Raw genomic sequence first — 18,914 nt, 5'->3', positions numbered from 1 at the left:
CTCTCACGTGGGCGGAGAGACCTCAGCTAACAGCCATCACTGCTTAGCAGAATCTGCACTGGCAGCAAGAGGCATTCAGGATTCAGAGCCAGGAGGAGACAGTGAATGACGGGCCATCTTAACCACCAGATACCTGCTCCTCCACCCCCAGCATGCACACACACACTTTTGTAATTGCGGCTTTCAAGTAAGCCGTGACTTCAGATGTTGGCTATGTGCCTCTTACAGGGCTCAGTTACCGCCGATAACCTTGGGGCTCAGTTCTCCCACCCTGGGAAAAGCATTCAATCCTTACCTCTTAGGGTGGTTCTGAGTACAAAGTGTGCTGGTTTAACAAGGACCAACCATGTTTCTTAAATTTAAAACTGCCCCGCTTTGCCCTTTTATTGCGAGTAGCTTTGAAGATTAGACAGTGAAATGAGTTTATTCTTGTCGGCAAAGGCCCTTTTTAGGTATGGTGAAAGAGTTGTCATTAAAATCAACACTTAGTTGCCAACCAATGAAAATTAAAAGCACGAATGTGATTTTGGAAAATATTGCTCTGTATGTGGATGTTCGATCCTGACAATAATGCCAAGCAGTCATCGTGGGTCACAGATCAGCAGGAGAGGCAACCTGCTGTGTATGCCATGGTTGCCTGAAACTGTAAAGCGTAACTTGCACCTGGGCTGGCAGGAGAAGGGCTGGACGGGGTGTTCCGAGGACCATAGGCAGGGAGCTCACCTTCACAGGCCACCCCAACACCTGCCATTGGACCGAAGCACTACAGGGTCCTCTGAATAAACCACAGGGTAAGAACATGGTCATTTCCCAGGGAACAGGAGGCTTTGGCTGACCGAGCTCACAGGCTGCATTTGCACCATTCTATTGTTCTGTGTCCCAAGGATGTTCAGTCGTGGTTCTGATTCGGTTTTTGAGTCAGTGTTGAAGAAGGAAAACCCAGGCCTGTGCAAACACATGGCCTTTCCTCCCCCACTTTAGCTCACAGCTACTTTCCAAGTGCCTGGGCCTGTAGTCTCCGCTAAGTGCCTGTTGGTAGGTGGTTTCCTGCCCTTAACAAAACTGACGAAATCACTCTTCCTCTTTTTTTTTTTTTTTTCGTAATATTTATCTTGAAAGTTACACAGTCAAGGAGCTGGATTGGAAGTGGAGCTGCCAGGACACAAACGGGCACCCGGGCGCCCGGATGGGATGCCAGCATTGCAGGCAGCTTCTTTACTCTCTTGGATCCGGTGCATGTGGTGCAGCGTCTCACCGAGTGCTCTCACTGCATCCTCACCTACATCTTCCACTCTCTGTTGGTGAAGGAATCCCACTTGGGTGTGGTAAAGCCGGAAGTTCAACTTTGAATCCTTCAGCACCTTGAAGAACTAACTTCCAAAAATCACATCAATTCGGGATTTAATTTTCTTTGGTCTATGCTTCAAGTGATGTCTGGTTTATTTGCCGTGCACTTCACACACTTCTGTGGGAAAACGGTGCCCTGGGTATGGATCTGCACTGCGGGAGGCATTAACCAGAGTCCCACTGTTCTGGATCCACATTAGAATTGGGACTGCTGGTAGCATGATGACATCAAATCCCAGGCAGCGCCAGTGGACTAAGGTGGCTCATCAGCTCAAACCTCTGGCTGTGCCCCAGTTGAACTCTGCTTTGTTCAGTGCAAAGCGTTCTTCCTACTGTGTTCTTATCCCAAGAACCAGAGCCGTAAGTCATCACCATGACGCTTTTTGTTTAGACTCCTTAATAAATGTACAGACCCTTTGGCAATACCTTCTGTTTGCCTTGCATTGAAACAGCACTTTGACTGCTTGCTGCCTCTGCAGACCAGGAGCCCAAGGTGAGGCAACTGCAGATGCCAGCATGAGGCTGCTAGGGAGAGCATCAAGGGGCCAGGGAGGAGCCTTTGTTTCGCAGGGAACCCGTGCACCTAACTGAATTGAATGGATGGGAGGCTCAATGCTTTACAATCCCAGTTCAGGCCAAGTTCTTGAGTAAGCAGCCCTGTCTGGCCTACATGACTGCTCTGCAGCAGCGTGGGGAAGGCTGCTGGGTAAGGACACTTCACCTAACACTGTGTTGAGGAAACCACTCACCGGCCCACCAAACCATAACACTGTTGCTTTCTCATGTGAGTAGGCTGTGCCAGGAGAGTGTGAAACAGGAAAGAACCCCTTCACCGGACCACCCACAAAGCTTCTGAAGGAAACTTGGAGGGAAAAAAATAGAGTCAAGGAAGTTATGCGTAAAATAACACAGATCTTTTATTGAAAGTCGCTTTAATGATATTATAATGAGAGTAACATAGAAAACGGTGATATCTTACTGGATTCACAAATGAATACTAATAAAATTGTGCCAGAAACTTGAACTTCAAATTACAGAGACCTTTAAAAACAGCAAGACTTTTGTTTGCCTACAAGGTGAAGATGATTTTGTAACTTAGCCATAAAACAGATCACACTTGCTCAAGAGAAGCAGTCACAATGTGCATTGCACTTGACATTTGCCAAAACCCAGCGAGTTTTAAAATAGCTTAAAAACCAAGTTTACGGTAGCAGAGACAATGTTACAACGATGCAAATCTGAGTATCTGCACACGTCTACCTGTCAATAAAGGGGAGACGATCCTGCTAACTCTAGCCCACCACGGCTTCCCCAGATGTAGACGGCGTCACACCTTGAAAAAGAGGGACATGGAAATACTAACGCAGACCTACACAGGCTACCCCCGGATGGCTAGGTGTAGGCAGCGCACTCGGTTTCTGACAAAGTTGATTTTGAAGGATTTTCCTTAGGAGGGGCAGGTCTTCCAGCAAGTTAAAAAAGGAGTACATGCTGACTAATCCTAAGTTAACCTTTTGCTAAGCACTATTGCAGTTAGTGTAAAAAAAAAAAATGTCTTCCATATAAAAGAAAAAGGTCGGGTCCTTTTTACCCATTAGAAAGACTAGCTTTAGACACACAGTTTGATTTTGTGCTGGATTAGAAAAGAAAAGTGGGGTTTCTCATCAGGCAGTGATACACAGGTATAATTTAGCAGGAATTATTGTATCGTTGTGAAGTGTGTTAGTCAAATCACTTTTTGTGTTGTGTTACCTGCTATAACTTAGCACCACTATGGTTAAAGATTTGGGGCTATTTGTGTTGTTTTTAGAGTGTAATCATCAAAACACAGATCAGAGCGTGAAACCTCACAAAACAAAAAGCTAAGCTCTCAGGTGGATGCCAATCAGCATTATAAATGTATTTTAAACAAGAGAGGGAAATATTCTTTCTTCAGAAATTCTGTGAAACTTCATTGATGATTTTTTTGTTTTCTACCTTAACAAGATTGTTTAGTATCACTGTATGCCTTTTTGTAAAATCGAACAACAGAGCATCCCTTTTGCCTGTTGCTGATTTCAAGGGCAATTAGGAATATGAACTGATAATGCCTCTGATCAAATTCCTGCCAGCCTCAAACAGCCCCCAGAATGGTCTGACCGTGTGAGCAGCAGGAGGGGCACGTGCTGTGGGCAGCGTGAGCAGCCTAGGGTGGACTAGCCTGTGACATATTTAGAGCTAACTGCAACAGACACAAGCCTGCCCTCAGCACCCCGTCCCATGCCCCAGATGGCCCGCTGGGGGGGCCAGTGACCCTCATGGCCTTGGGCCCTTCTGTGGATATCCATTCTGCTCCTGTGCCCTCCCAAGGTCACTCAGAGCTCACTGCTGCTTATCTCCTCCCATCCTGGATCTCACGCTGGCTTCCTAAACTGCATAATCCAGGCCAAAGTGCTGGTGGGAAAGGATCCGAGATACTCCCATGGGCACGCTGACCCGGACCTCCTGAGTACCAGCTTAGCCGAGGCAGGGGCCGGCCTGAGGGACGGTGCTAGACCCTAGTCAGAGGGAAGCCCTGCGCAGTGGCTGATGGGGAATGTCTGTGGGAGCAGGAAGATTCTGAAAGCACCTCTCCAATCCCAGAGTGGGGATGCTTATGATTTTTCAGGCCATAGATGTAAATCACAAAGAAAAAAAATACTACCGAGGCGGGGCTTTGTTGTTGAATTCTTTTTACTAGACTGGCTCAGGAGATGCTCTATTTGGCCCGGGGGTGTCTGACTAAGCAGTGAACAAAATACACAGGAATCTTGGGTCTCGCTGCACTGCCACAGAGAGCACACACAGCCAGCATGCACCATGGGGCGCACTTCCACAGCTCACACCAGCCACCTGGAGGCTGCTTCTCCCCTGGCCTCCCAGGAACCCCTAGGAGCTCACAATTCGCATGTAGGGAGGAAAGCTGCTGCACCCCAAATCACAGTAGTCTCCTCTGCTCTGAAACACCCCCACGGGGGAAAAACAGACATGTGAGCCCCAAAGGAAGCCCCATCTGATAAAATGTTTGCTTTGTATAATAAACCTTAAGCTAGTAATGTGAGAATGAATAATTCACCTAACTGCATGCATTTAAGAGTAGATGAAGTATTTCAGTGACAGTTTTGAAGGAAAACTTAAAAAGGAAAGGGAAAAGGCCATTGGGAACATGAGAAACCCACACGCTGACAGTGGGAGTTAGAGCTCTGTCCACTCCCCACCTGCCCCACCGGCCTTGCGCAGTGCCGCCCAGGTTGGCAGCGTCCTGCCTGGCTTCCTTCTGCAAACACTCCACAAACCACTCAGGGTCCTTCCAACAGCCTCCCTTTAAGTCAAATAAAATGCCCATTCCTTTAGCCAAGAGATGTATTAGCTATGTTAAAGCACTGTGTGTGTATTTGTGTAAAACAGCACTGTGTGAATCCAAGCAATGGATGGATGAAATGAATGAAGAGTGTTGACCATGAGACAGTCTCCTCTAGGCCAAAGATGACGATGAAAAGCTGAGGAAAGGTAAGAGGCAGAGTGGCCTCAAGGGAGCGGCCAGGGACAGACTGAGCAGTTTCCGTGGGACTGAACACAGAAGAACGAGGTACGTAATTCTGTTACAGAAACCAGACATGAACAGTGCTTCTGTGGAAGTGTGCCAAGTATCTCACTGTATTTTCTGGCCACTTCTTTCAGAAACCCTTCCAGTCTCATGTCCAGAAGCCTTAGGCAGAACCAGCCTCATTTAAAAATGTGACTTCAAAAGCTTGCTTCTTTAAAGCAAGAGGGAGAAGGAAAAAAGCAGAACCTAATAAAGCACCAATATCAAACAGAAAAGTAAGTCTGGCCTCTTAACTTCCCTCTGGCTTCAATAGCCGATGTGTTTTTAAGGACTGACACTAAAGGATAGGTTATTTCTCATCGAGCGACTGATTGGTTTAAAACCACAGCAACTATCCCTAGTGGAAACCCTCACCGTTCTGCCCTGTCAGGGAGCTGAGGATTCTCGGTGTTCAGGCAGCAGGGGACCAGGGGTCCTGGGGCTGGTTGTGAGCTTCTGGGTCCCAGGGGAGATGCCCTTCCCATTAGAAGAAAGAGGGGCTGAACACAGTGACCGCAGCGAATCAGGCTAGTCCAGTTCCTACGCCCTCCCTGCTGTCCCACCCCACACCATTAACAACAAAGAAACCCAAGTGTTCTTTCAGGTCAAGGATTGCTGTAGCATCATGACCATGGCCGACCTAGGGCAGCAGGGCCTCTGTGGACAACCACAAAAACAGGGGGGAGAGGCATACAGTGAAATGTGAAAGCCGAACTGCTGCTTCCTGCCTCGCGATGACCCTGCAATAAGTGCTGTGTGCCATTCAAATGTTACTCGGGTGACATAACCTTGGCTACATAACCTCAACTTTCTTTTCAAGACAGACATTTAAAAGGAAATAATGTTGTGCTTGTTGTTAGTGCTATGGGTTCATTCTATCTACCTCACAAAGAAGGTCACAAATATTTAGATGTAATGCTCTAAAAAAAATCAACCAGGGAAATGTTTAGAGCTATTTTGGGATACCATCCATAGAGACTACAGATTGGTCGAAGAATTTCCCACAAATGGCCCTAGGAATGCTTAAGGGAGATCTCCAGCTATCCCAACTAGAACTCTGAGCTACTAGTCCTTAAATCATAATCTCTGTAAATAAATTAAAAAAAAACTACTTTTTTCTCCAATCCACATGAAGGTTATTACCAAAGAGGATGATTACAAATTCTACACCTCTGGAGTCACCACATCTCCCAAAAGGCACATGACGATTTTCATTGAAAAATAATTTCATATTTAAATAGCCAGAGTGAAGAAAGATACGTACATAGTCAACAAAGAGATGACTGATAAATGACAGATGGAGATCGAGATATCTGTTGCTACTTAGCTAGTCATTTATGGATTCTCCCAAATTGGTGCTATCTAACTTTAACTAGGAAGCAAATTTACATGAGGCACCTTGCGTTAAAATCTATAAACTCTCTTTTATAGTCAAAATAAATCTTGTAGCACTGGCTTTTCACATACTCGATACCTGAAAAACATTCAGTGCACATTCAAGTGATCCTGCTCACTCGATTGGCTACATCTTTCTGTCCGTCTGCCCTTTTGTCCTTGGCTTGAGCTGTGTGAAAACGTCAGCCAACACTCACCCAAAATTCAGTCTGATGAATTTTGGTTTATTGTCGTATCTACAATAGCATCCTTTCCGATCATGAAAAAACGCCGTTTCACACTGTGTAATTCCGGATGAGTAAATCGGGGTTTCAGACATTCTCAGACTTTGAGAAGAGACGTCCCACGCCACAGCGAGAGATCAAATAGAAAAGGTCTGTCTGCAACATGAAAGAGGATGGCAGAAGTGCTCTCACAGCAGACCATGTGGGTGATCCCCCAATGTCCACTTCAGCAGGGTCGCTTTGTTTTGGGGTAACAGCGACACTACAACAGCTTTGGGACTCTGTTTTGAAAGACAGGGTTTTTAATGCACAAATGCCATTTTTCCCCTTGTCAGGCATCTGTGTCCCATCTTAGGATATCTGAATGTCATTTAACCCCTTATGGCCTATTGAAGAGGCTTCTCAGCTGGGTCAGAGTCTTCCGTCATCTTGCTCAGAAGTGAGTGCCAAACGACCTGTCAGGACTGCTGGCCCAGTGGTGACAAACACTGGTATAGACAGCTCTTTGTTACATCAAGTCCTTCATTTCCCAGGTTAGGATGGCCACCACGTTCCACCAAGGAAGCAATACCTCCAGCCACAGGGGCTTGGGGACCGACAGGTTGGTAGTTAGTGACTCACCAGCAGTCTTGCATTGATCCCCCTGTGTCATCTCAGCAGGTCGCACCGCTCAGGGGCTCGGGGCTTCCACGGCATGCCCAGCGCAGGTGCGTGTTCCTGACAGGTACCAGGTGCCTAGGCAAGCAGTATGTGCCCACAGAGAAGTGGCCAGGCTGGAAGCGACCCTGGAGCTGACTGGGAGTTGCATTCCTGGACTCCCACTGCAGAGAGCTGCCAGGGCCAGAAGCTCACAGGACATTCTTCTCTCCTAGACCATGAACCACATGATGAGACCAGCTCCAGATGACACAGTGCTCAGCTACTGTGTTTACAACACAGGCATTGCAGATGGCTGAGCACCTGACGGGCATGGGGCTGCAACTCACTGATTTAGGCATTTGGCAAAATAGACTTGTGTGTAACAGCTGCTTTTCCTTGTTGAATTTTTTAAAATCTTTACATATGTACAGGTATCCTTGTGTGCTGATATAAATATGAGAAGTAAGTAAAAAAAAATAAAAATACATGTTTAGAGTTAGCACATGGGATGTTGGCCTCTGAAAGCTTTAGAATCCTGCAGCGAACCCCTGGCTGCTTTAGCCCTACATGCTAGTTTCTACTATGGGATGCTGTTTCCTTAAATATGAAAAACAATAAACAGAAGTTCCATGCATTGAGCATTGGTTCTACACTGAGAATGTGCTTCTGAGGGTCAGGTTCTGAATTCACTACCGTCCCTTAGGAGACTTGCTACATTTGGGTTGTGTGAGTTAATTGTACTGATATTTCTATATATGTCTGTCATGCAGATTACACATTAACACACGGGACCCTGACCGTTCTGAGTCATACTGTGACATTTTGGTCATTTTTTTTTTTTTGCATGGTTCAGTTCAGTTCCGCCAATGGAGGAAAAAAAAATTATCCAGATGTGAGATTTGGCTTTCCCTCCTGGTGGCTACTCAGGGAGTCTCTGAAGGGCAGATTTGCAGGGATTCCGTGAGGCTGGGTTTCTATAAAAGTTGAAGTAAACAGTTTCGATGTGTCACATGTAAACAGGTGATCTTAAATGGATGTCTCCCATAGCTGCACAAGAGAGAAAAGCAAAGTTTGCACCTGGTGAAGGTGGGAATCAAACATTCTGTGATCCACACAGATGTGTGAGACTCAGGGCTTCCATCTGTACACCCACACTGTGGACACACACCCTTGCAGTCTAATACACAGATACAACTGGTACTCCAAGTCTCTCTTCCACAAGGCTGCATCTCAGCCTTTTCAAAGTCTACCATTTCTTCATGCTTGCTGTTGTTTTTAATATTTATTTGTTTGGAAGGCAGAGTTACAGTGAAAGAAGAGAGAAAGAGAGAGAATGAATGAATCTTGTGTTGATTTACTCCTCAATGGCTTCAAGGGCTGAGCCAGAAAGCAGGAGCCATCACTTCTTCATACAAACATTCTCCACATCCAAGGGGCTGATTGTGGTGCGGCATGTGACGTCACTGCCACTGCCTGCGACAGGAACATCCCACGTGAATGCTGATCCAAGCGCCAACTCTTCCACTCCTGATCCACCACACTGCTAATGGACCTGGGAAAGCCGCAGGAGACGGCCTGAGCCATGGCTTGGGCCGCTGCCACACCTGTGGGAGACCTGGATAGAATACCAGGCTCTTGGCTTCAGACTGGCCCATTCCCAGCCATGGCGACTGTGTGGGCAGTGAAACAGAGGACAGAAGGTCATTTTCTCTCTGTTTCTCTCTCTCTTTCTTCTTCAATCTCTCTCTCTTACCCTCTGCCCACCTGTCTCTGTAACTTTGCCTTTCAAACAAATTAACTGAAAATTTTCATTTAGTGCTATTAGAAATGTAAGTCATTTAAATATTTAAATGCATTACTAGTCTAAAACAACATTGTTAAGCCACAAATGCTCGTCTTTCCCCAGGACTCTCATACAGCCACCCAGGAAATGGTTGTCAATATCGGAACATGTTACAGTCATCTGGGGAGGTTGTACAAGAATGAAATGCTGTTACCTGCAGCAAAAGGGACAGAACCAGAGGCAAACATGTCAAGTGAAATAAACCAAACACAGAAAGACAAACTTTGTATGCTCTCCCGCAAATCTGGAAGCTAAAAAAAAATTCAAACCAAACCCAAGATGCTAGGTTAGGGGTAGACAAAGGTGGAGGGAGTTTGGCCAGCAGGTGGCAAACCAGAGTTAGATTGAAGGAATCCATCCTCATGTTAGACAGCACAGGAGGGTGACTACAGTCCACCAAAACCTAGAATACATTTATGAACAAACAGAAGGAAGGAGCTCAAAGCCTGCAATCATAAAGCAATGTCAAAGAAGAGCAAATACCAACTACCCTGATTTGAGCAACACATAGTCTGCAAGTACTGAAGGACCAACTATAATCCATAAATATGTACAATTTATTTGTCCAGGTAACAGAGGAGTTAGACTGGGTAGTAGGCACTTAGGGTATTCTGGGTCCCCGAGTCATCATTTTTTTCTCAAATATAAAAGGGTATTTTCCCCACCATTTCTTGGATTCACCAGAGACAAGTGCATATTTTAACATATCCAGAACACGCTTCCCCAAGAGACAAGGGCGACATTAACATACCAATTCCCCACCTAAAGCATCAGTGGAATTCCATCTCAATTCTGTCTCTGGCCATTGCCACGGGGGTAGTTTCAGACTGGCCTCTTTATCATTAAAAAAGGACTAAGGAAGTTGGCTGGTAACAAGGCCAACTTTCTGGGCCTTCTGTCCCAAGGCCAGGTACCCTGGAAAACAGGAATTCTCTCCTTTATTTATGGAGAAACTCCTTTGAAGTGAAGTTTTCAAAGACACTATCCCCACTATTAGTATGGGTTCTTCTTTCTTTCCTCCTCCTGCCACTATGGCAGAGGTCTGGGGCCTTTCCCCTCTTCCTCCTGCCACTATGGCAGGGGCTAAGGGTCCTTTCTCTCTTGAAGCCCCCTCCTATCGCTAGGACAGGAACTTCTTTTCTCAGTTCTTCTAATAAATCTTACTTTAAAACTAAACTGTGTCCGCATGAAAATTCTTCTTTCTGCGAGACAAGAATTGAGGTTGTTGCCGTATTCTGGGTTGAAAACCCTACAACAAAAAGACACCCTTCCTCTGATCCTCTGGAAACCAAATGGATCTATCTGTGTGAGGATCTCTCTCAGCAGTGGACACCTGCACGGAGCAGAGTTCAACTGGGACCACCAGGGCTCAAAGGCAGAGAGCTGGACTGTTGCTCATAGAATAGTCTGAAGAGGTAAAGAGTTTAGACTTTGGCTTCAGAGAGCTGAGGTTGATTCAAGCATGGCTATCACGATCAATAAGGGATAGCTTCAGAGAGAAGAATAAATGAATGGCAATGGGAAAACCTGAAAGTAATGAGGTCCCCAGACTTGTCAAGCCATGGCTTTCAGCAGAAGGCATGAGCCTGCCCTTGTCAGAACGCCTCTGAAGGGCCTGAACTCAAATCCCAGCTCTGCTTCTGGCTCTGCTTCCTGCTACTGTGCTCACCAGAAAACAGCAGGAGATGCTGCAGCACTTGGGAAGTCAAGACTGGGTTCTGTGCTACTGGCTTTTGTCTGGTTAAGCCCAGCCACTTTGGGCATTTGGGGAGTGAGTTAACAGATGGAAGATTTTCTCTCTTTCTTTCCCTCTAATATTCTTGGTCTTTCTCCTTCTCTGCCTTTCAAATAAGTAAATGTATTTTTTTTCTAATGAAAGAACAAAACACGAAGGGGCTGCTTCTGGTCTTGCGTTTCTTCAGTCAATGAAGACACTGCAGAAATGGAAACTGTCTGTTGTGAGCCTGCTCCACAGTAGACAGAACAAATCAGGACTTTCACAGAACCAATCTAGCAGCTGCAGGCTTCATGATCACCTCACTTAGCCCAGGGAAAGAGTCATGGGCCAGCCATTTCTCCTGGGGAGTGGTCATTTTCATTGGCTCTCACATGCTACCATTTCCAACAACCCCCACTCCAGGGTGTGGCTGAGAGAATATCCCCCAAATTAACGAAGCAAAATAACAGCACAGACAATTTAGCATGGAGAACGCCCGCACACACCCACACACACCATGCTGCACTCAATTTCCTGAGGAGGAAGGGAGATTTCAGTCTCACATGAACCACCATGAACAACTGAGTGTCTATCAAACAATCTTAAGGCTGGAGAGCTAAGTGCTGAAAATCCCAGAGTTCTTTTATCACTTCCCACATGATCGTAAAGGTAATTTTCAAATGATTAGCAGAATACAACCAACTGTTCCTAAAGACTTTTGACTGAATTGGGCTAATCAGTTTTGGCTGTTTGCTCAGGACTTTGGGTTGACAGAGCTGAAATCTGAAGGATCCCTATAAATCCTGAATGCCAACATTCAGGGTCAGATTCAATGAAGCTCAGAAGCACCTTCCAAAACTGAGAATTCTGGGAACCCAGGACCCACCAGGGGACAAATCAGCTGAGCCTCTGAAAACTTTGTTAGTTGACTTCTTGCACCATTGTTTCTGGGAACACTGTAGTGCAATAATAGAGCCTGCACATTAAAGGTAATTATGTACTGCCTCCCAGCTTCATTGGGTCTCAAATTTCACACAATGGATACTTTCCTGGAATCCTGCAAGACAGAGCAGCATCCTCATTTAAAATGTAAGAAGGCACTTGGCATGTAAATAAGACTTCTGGTGAATTACATTTGGGTAAAAGGAATCACTGCCTCCATATTAGTTTTTGACTTTTTTGATTATAAAAGGCTGTTAAATTTTGCCCCAACCCTTTGCCATACTCTTTTAACACTACAGATTTTTCATGTCCCATTTCCTTGTATCAAGACCCCACCCCAATCATCATGTCAGTGATCTGACTCTCTGTCACAGTTCCTGTTGCTAAGATAGCCAGATAATGGCCTGAAGAAGAGAGGAGACTTGTTCATGTAATTTCTGACATTATCAAGGATATTAAAAGTGGATCAAGTAAATACATACCATTTTATCAATTCCAGGCTTTAAAGTGCAACCAACAACAGAAAATATATAGCAATGGATAATATACACAAACGTTTTCAAAATATATCAATGCAGGTTAAACTAATAGCCAAAAATAAACCTGAACCTCAATCTTCCAGAATCTTTTCAGTTATCAAACCAACATTTTTTTCATTTTCTTTTCAGACATGAATTCACAGATCAGTGGGTAAGCATGGGCAGGCCATCTCCACCTACCCTGGCATTTTGTCGGTTCACCTTCTTCTCCTCATCTGGAAGTGGAGGCATTGGATAAGGGTATTTTCTGCTGGATGCAATAGACCCAGTTGATGATGAAGGAGACTTGGCAGGAGACAGAGTCCTGAGACGTTGAGAACATATGAAATAACTATTACACGATTGCCCAAGATCATTGTGAAGTATCTGAAAGTGGGCCTAAGACAAACCCTCTGACTGCTACTTTCCCAATCCCCTATTACAAAAGCTGAACTACCAGGAAGCTATCTGCCATTCCCAACACTGGCTTCCTAACTTCACGTTTCCCAACACTATAATGACTGCAATGGACTGTTCAAAATGTTACTACCCAGATTCACCATTTTCATCTAGAAATCCAATATGGAAGTTTCCCATAGAACAAAACGCTCACATGGAGAAGGGATAAAGTTATTGTAAGAACTCATACTGGTAAACTAAGTGTACAACATACTAATACTCTGCCTCATGGCTACCGCTTAATGTATGAATGCTGTTAAGTACAATAATCTCAGCTGTATCTTAAGATCTTAAAATATATCACAGTGGATATATTTATTAGTTGCTAAGTCACACACCAGTTTACACAAAACTCATGCATTTAGAGGCCAGTGTGTTAGTTGTAAAGGAACAAAGGCAAATATAGGAGTTTGAATCGTAAATTAGTAAACATGCAAGCAGTGAGGAGTGCAGAGTTCCAGCCAAACAAAGTCTGATGAGAACATACAGAGATGGTCTGGTTAGTCACTGCAATCAGCATTGCTGGGTAAGCCGCTAGTGCACTGTGCTACATTGGTTTGGTCTGGCATGTGGAGTGACAATGTTTGTGATTAAACCGGGCTCACCAGAGGAGCCCATTCCTGATGCTAACTCGTCTGGAAGAGTAAAAAACATCTACTCATCATGTATCCAGGGAAAACATGAGTTGCTACAGTCCCTATTCCATCCACAAATTACCACTAAACATCATGACTCCTGAACTCCTGCCCCTGCGTGGTGGGGACGGGGAACTGCTCACACTGCCACACTGCAGCCTAAGGACTTACTTCTGTAGCATGCCCCTCAGTGGCTGTGACTGACTGAACCTGGGAGTGATGGTAGTGGGGACAGCATTGGTAGGGCCATATATTTTGCTTTCAAAACCTTCAACAGAATAAAGACATAAATTTCCTCCCTTTAAACAATACTTATCTCTAGGAAACAAATTCAGTATCTATAAAATGAAGGTATGCTTTTGGATTTAAGTATTTCAAATGAGGGATCGTAACCTAGGTTTAGCTTTTCAGTCTATTTATGACTGATAAGACATCCAGGATCATACAACCAAGTCAAGTGCACAATAGTCCTATTTTCTATACTTGAAGGGGTCACCCCAAATGAGTCCCCTTTTTAATTTGCTACAGCACGTGTGTCCATAGAATGGACTGGTGGCCCCTAGCTTAACAATCATGATGGCCTGAACTTGGCCATAGACAGCTGTGAGCACCTGGCAAGCACAAGGAGGAGTGTTGGAATCCCAGGCTTCTCCTTAAGTACTTCCAATAGACAGAGCCAGTGACGTGTGAAAACAAAAACAGGCCCAAAGAAAGCTCACAGATTCTACCTCTCACACTAACAGCTAGTTAGCACTTGGAACCCTAAAGGGAGGAAGTGAAGCCAGTTTCAATAGAAGGGGCAAGAGGTCCTGAGGGCTGGGTAGGGCGTGGCAGCCTAAGGTAATTATCTGAAGAGTAGAGAACTAGGCAGGGCCAATCAGAGAAAATCAACTCAAAATTTCTCACGATGTCTGAGGGAGGTCTAACGTCTAATATTTTTTTCTGGCCCTGGCCACTTGCCTCGAAGTCCCAACCCAGCTTGTACATCATCCTTGCCACATTCCTAAGAACCACGTTTCCTATGTGGGGTGGTATAGGTGCCATGTTACAACTGTACAATGAAGGCATGTACATAAGCCAATGCACTACGATGCAGCTTGGGCCTATGTCAGACTTTCCTGGGCTCACGTCTTGTATATCTAAGCCTAAAGATCAACCTCACTCCATTTGTGCTTCCTCTTCCCCAGGACAGGATGAAGCAGGTCAGCTATAGCAGAGACACAGGTGCAACCCTTAGTCACAGGTGTTCCAGTATTTCAGAGTAGCCTGAACTAGCAGCAGTTATGAAGTGTCCTACTGTAGAATTTTAGTGTGTGCCTGACAACTTCTCAGTACATACAGTGGAATGGAATGAGAGCAGATTTGGGAGTCAGAAGAAGTCAGGCTCTGACAGCGCTCCTGATTGTTACTAGCTGGCCCTGAGTGACTTTCTGTGCCTCCACTCTGCCCACTGTAGAAGGGGAGTAAGAATGATCCCTTATGGTGTCATGAAGGTAGCAGCAGGCACTTGAAAGTTGACGTTAAGTTTAGCTTATTTTCAGGGTCACTGTAGTTTCTGTGCGATCATGGCAGAGAATTGAAAATCTACTGCTGAGGTGAGCAATCAGCTGGTGGTCTCTTCTAGTACGGAGCTGGCACGGCAGTGTTTGCCTCTGGAAGGCACAGGACTGGGCTGATAAGATGCTCCGGCCCTGAGCTCCTCCACTGCTTCCCGATGGCCACAACATGCACTGATGACAACGTGAGCAACCACAGTCCCTGCAGAACCAGGTCAGGGTGCACAGCAGACATCCTGGCGGCTCCACAGCTTCAGCTAACTGCTTGGCTCTTACTAAGTCCCTCAAGCAAAATGTTTTCGATTGGACCCGTCTGCTGCCATCAGGAAGTCTCATTGTATCATGATAAGAAGGCCTTGAACTCCGCACCACGTGACTAATGAGGGGAACTTTATCCTCACTAGTGATAATCCTGAATGATCTGGTAGCCAAAGAAGCAGATTTGAGCACAAGCACAGGACTGGCAAAGCATGAGCCAAGGGCTGGATGCGCTCCAGGCCCATTGGGTGAGGCTTGGCCATAATGGAGAGAGGATGAAATTCCCTCACTTGGAATCCCTGTTTTCAAAGCTCTGTGCCACCTCAGGCATTCACCAGAGCCACAGAAATTTCCTGTTGGTTTTCCAGTCTGACCAACATAGCTCTTGCTAATCCAAAAGTGACAGTTTCAAATTGCGACTGCCCATTGAGCTTCATCTAGCCTTTAAACATGACTATGATTTCTCCTGATGAATTTGAATGGGCCTAGCTTCAGCAGGAACCAAGGTCGCTTGCTAAAAGAGGACACTAAGGAATCCTCTAAGTTCACCTTGCAGCTCTGCGCGTGCAACCGGAGAGCGCTAAAGCAATTCCCCATCCACACTGCAAGTGGGCAGCTTCTGGGCAGACCTGCATGCTGGTTTCAAGAAAGGTGAGCTCTCCTCTGGAAGCCACAGCAACTTCTCAGCTCCCCCATGGGAGGGGAGGCCACTCCTAGGGACCGTTTCACAAATCATGGTCGCAGATACACGGAGTTTGCTTAGCAATAAGAGCCTAATGCAGTAAGAGCCCTAACGCATACAGGACCCAAATCATTGGTCCAAATCATTTTGGCTCCAGGGCCATGACAAACTACAATCTGCCCACAAGCCTGAGGGAAATACAAAAGAGAAATAGGACTGAAGGCGAGCCAAAATTCCAAGTAGCATTCAAAATCATCTTACCTGTCTTCCTGACGTTGGTCATCTTGGGAGCTACAGGTGAGGGTGGGATGTTTGCATGTGAGTGTATGTGCATGGAGTTCAGTGTGGGGAAGTGTGGGACAAGCAGGAGGCAGGGCAGGAGGGGATCAGGAGGAAAAGCAGCATACATTTTTGTGAGCAGGCAGGAGTTACGCTTTCCTTGGAGTGTATGTAAATGTTATGGGCCAAATTAAATGCAGGTAGGTCTAATCATTTTCTCAAACTATACATGACTAAACTAAATGGTACACTAGAAGAGATATGGATACCGAGGGTTAAATATACACCTGCTATCTGGTTGGTTCTGACCTAAGTCACGGTAAGTAGTTTGAAAGCATGTCATTGTAGTGATTAAGCCCATATTTCTTCTCTACATTAGTTGTCCACAAAGTAGCCAGATAAAAAGTGGATATTGACCTCCAGAAGGTCATTTGATATTGTAAAAGACTGAAAAAATGCTATTAAATGTGCTCGGAAATTCTCTGTGCAGTGAATGAGGTCAGTTGAAGAGTTTGTAAACTCCTCTCTATGGCGAGTGAAGCACAGGCTGCCTATGGGCTTTCTGGTCTGGCTGAAGTGTTGGACAGCGACATTGTCATTCAAGTTTCCTGGATGCTTTTTGGAAAATCTGTGACCACTTTTCGCAGCGCTGACCTTCTTTGGGTGCCAGTGGTTGTATTCAGCAGACACTACTGAAAAGTCAACAGATTCCAAGTCTGCTTCGGTGTCAGTTGTAGTGCAATAATCTTTAGGTTGGATCAAATCGATTCCTACTCCAAGCAAACTTCCACTATATCCCATCTAATTTCTTGTCATAATTTCCTTGAGTTTTCAAATGCACTATGCACTCTTAGGTAGTGAGTAGGCAAAGATGCATTATGTAATTTCTAGATTCTAAAAGTTAGGTTGTTCAGGTTAATAGTGTTTCTTTATTAGTGGAAAGGATATGTCATGCCTGTAGAACACTACATAGCATAAAATGAAGAGGAAGCTACTGACAAGCTGAAGATGACGAAAGGGACATGCATTAGATGAAAACCCTTTTCAAATGGCTTCATTTGAAACATTCAGAGAAGCGCTAGACTCGCTCATGGAACCAAATAAACAGAGATCAAGAGGCAGCAAATAAACAAGGACCCCTCTTTCCACCTATAGGAACTTGTATTGGGAGATACAAGCTAGAGAGCCAGTCACACTACAGTACTCGTTTGTGCTGGGAGAGTTTGAAAAAGATATAAAATTAATTTGTGAAATACCTAAAGTATGGTCCTTCAGTGTTTTTATTCACATCTTCTACCCACTTAGCTACATTATAGTCTCTTTTGAACCATGGATTTAAATACCTGCAGAAAGCAATGGAAGGAACAAAGAAAGCAGAACAAGATAGAAAATCTGAAAAATACACAGCACAAGCTTAGCAAGGATGTCTACACCCTCCAAATGCAAGTGACTTTGGCAAATAAACCAGGATGGATGTTGGATGACTATGAGGCAGTCTATACAATGACATGAGTATCATCTCAGCTAAACAAGCCTCAAAGCACTCAAGAATGCAGTCAATGTGTCTGAGGACGCAGCTTCTCAGGGCTTTCCCAAGCAAATCAGGAAATCCCTTTCCATCGTGGTCCTGTCAACAGCTCTTTTCCATCCCCCAAAATGACTCTTCCCAGGCCACCTCTCATTTGTCCCCTTGGTTTCTGAATGATACTGGTGCTTTTTGAAAAGACTCAGCTGGCTGTGATTACAACCAGACATTTGGATAACTCCTCAAGGGCAGTTAAAAGAGGCTTTTACAGGGCTCTTCTCACTGCCTGGGGTGGATCCTAAGCTGCATGTAACAGTTTGTTTCAGTCAGTTCTGTGGGGAACAGAAAGGGTTCCCCCTTTTGACACAGGCGCCCCAGGGTACAGGAAGTGGGGTCCAAATAGGTCCCTGTGACCACTGAGTTTAATAATCTGGTTGCAGTTGCAATGTTCTCTCCTCCTGTTCTCACTCCTCACTAACATTTTTATATTCCCTTGGGAAATGGCTCGGGTAGGTTGCCTTCTGAGTGTTCGTCCTGAATTGCGTGGATGACTTCTAACTTGGGAGCCAAGCAAAACCACACGCTCTTACAATTTGCCCTTTAAAATAATGCAGATTTAACATTTGAAAATTCAGTGTAGCAAGGATTTGGATGTTCTGCTGGATTTTTTTCCCCCACATTAAAAAAGTAACTTCTAGAAATACCATGAGAGACAAGCAAACCATGTAAAACACAGTGAAAAATAAACAAGCGGACACTAAAAAGTACAATGTATGTTTTAGGTTAAAGTTTGCTTCTTCCCCCCTTTAGCTTTTGAGTTGTTTGTACATATATCTCCATCAAGACTGCATTTTAAAACAGGTGATTTCCCATAGTCCTTCCCCTCTTTGTTAGCCATGACCAAGGTATTCGGCAAATCTCATCGTGCAGCTCCCGAAAGGAGGCCCCAGCTGCGTTTCTGTGCCCAGAAGGCCATTTTTGCCAAGATAATGTCTCCTGACTCAGAAACAGCTCCCGCTCGTTTTGCCTTTAGCCACGATCATTGCCAACTTGCACTTTTCACAAAGATAGCCAATGAAAACTTGCATAAAGATTTCCACTGAGACTCTGAACAGAACAACCAAAACTTAGAAAAGCGAGTGCAGCCACAGATGAAGGCTTGTGAATGCTCCGGCCTGGGGAGAACTGTGGCAGAAGCCCATGCAGCTATTGTCGGGGAACACAGAGCCACACGGCAGACGGAGGCAGACGGCCACTCCCAGGAGGACACAGTGGTTTCTTTCACAGACCA

At 45.2% G+C, this 18,914-nt stretch overlaps 1 protein-coding gene across 9 annotated transcripts in view; it reads right to left on the bottom strand.

The window, feature by feature from the left end:
* Positions 1 to 7,197: 7,197 nt before the first annotated feature.
* ADAM22 (ADAM metallopeptidase domain 22) overlaps positions 7,198 to 18,914 on the bottom strand; it is a 191,113-nt gene continuing 179,396 nt past the window's right edge. For 4 of the 9 annotated variants that reach the window (XM_058678093.1, XM_058678087.1, XM_058678088.1 and 1 more), the window contains 2 exons: positions 12,431 to 12,554; positions 8,049 to 8,256 (listed from right to left, as the gene is read on the bottom strand). In XM_058678093.1, the coding sequence (XP_058534076.1) occupies positions 8,236 to 8,256; positions 12,431 to 12,554 (145 nt within the window). In that variant the 3' untranslated portion in view covers positions 8,049 to 8,235. Of the gene's footprint in view, positions 8,257 to 12,430; positions 12,555 to 17,354; positions 17,442 to 18,914 lie in introns of all 9 variants that reach the window. The other 5 variants (XM_058678094.1, XM_058678096.1, XM_058678089.1 and 2 more) reach the window with 2 other exon arrangements.

Source organism: Ochotona princeps, chromosome 20, assembly GCF_030435755.1.
Source record: "Ochotona princeps isolate mOchPri1 chromosome 20, mOchPri1.hap1, whole genome shotgun sequence".
NCBI lineage: Eukaryota > Metazoa > Chordata > Mammalia > Lagomorpha > Ochotonidae > Ochotona > Ochotona princeps.
The sequence above is the reverse complement of the archived record's forward strand: the minus strand, read 5'-3'. Positions and strand labels throughout refer to the sequence as shown.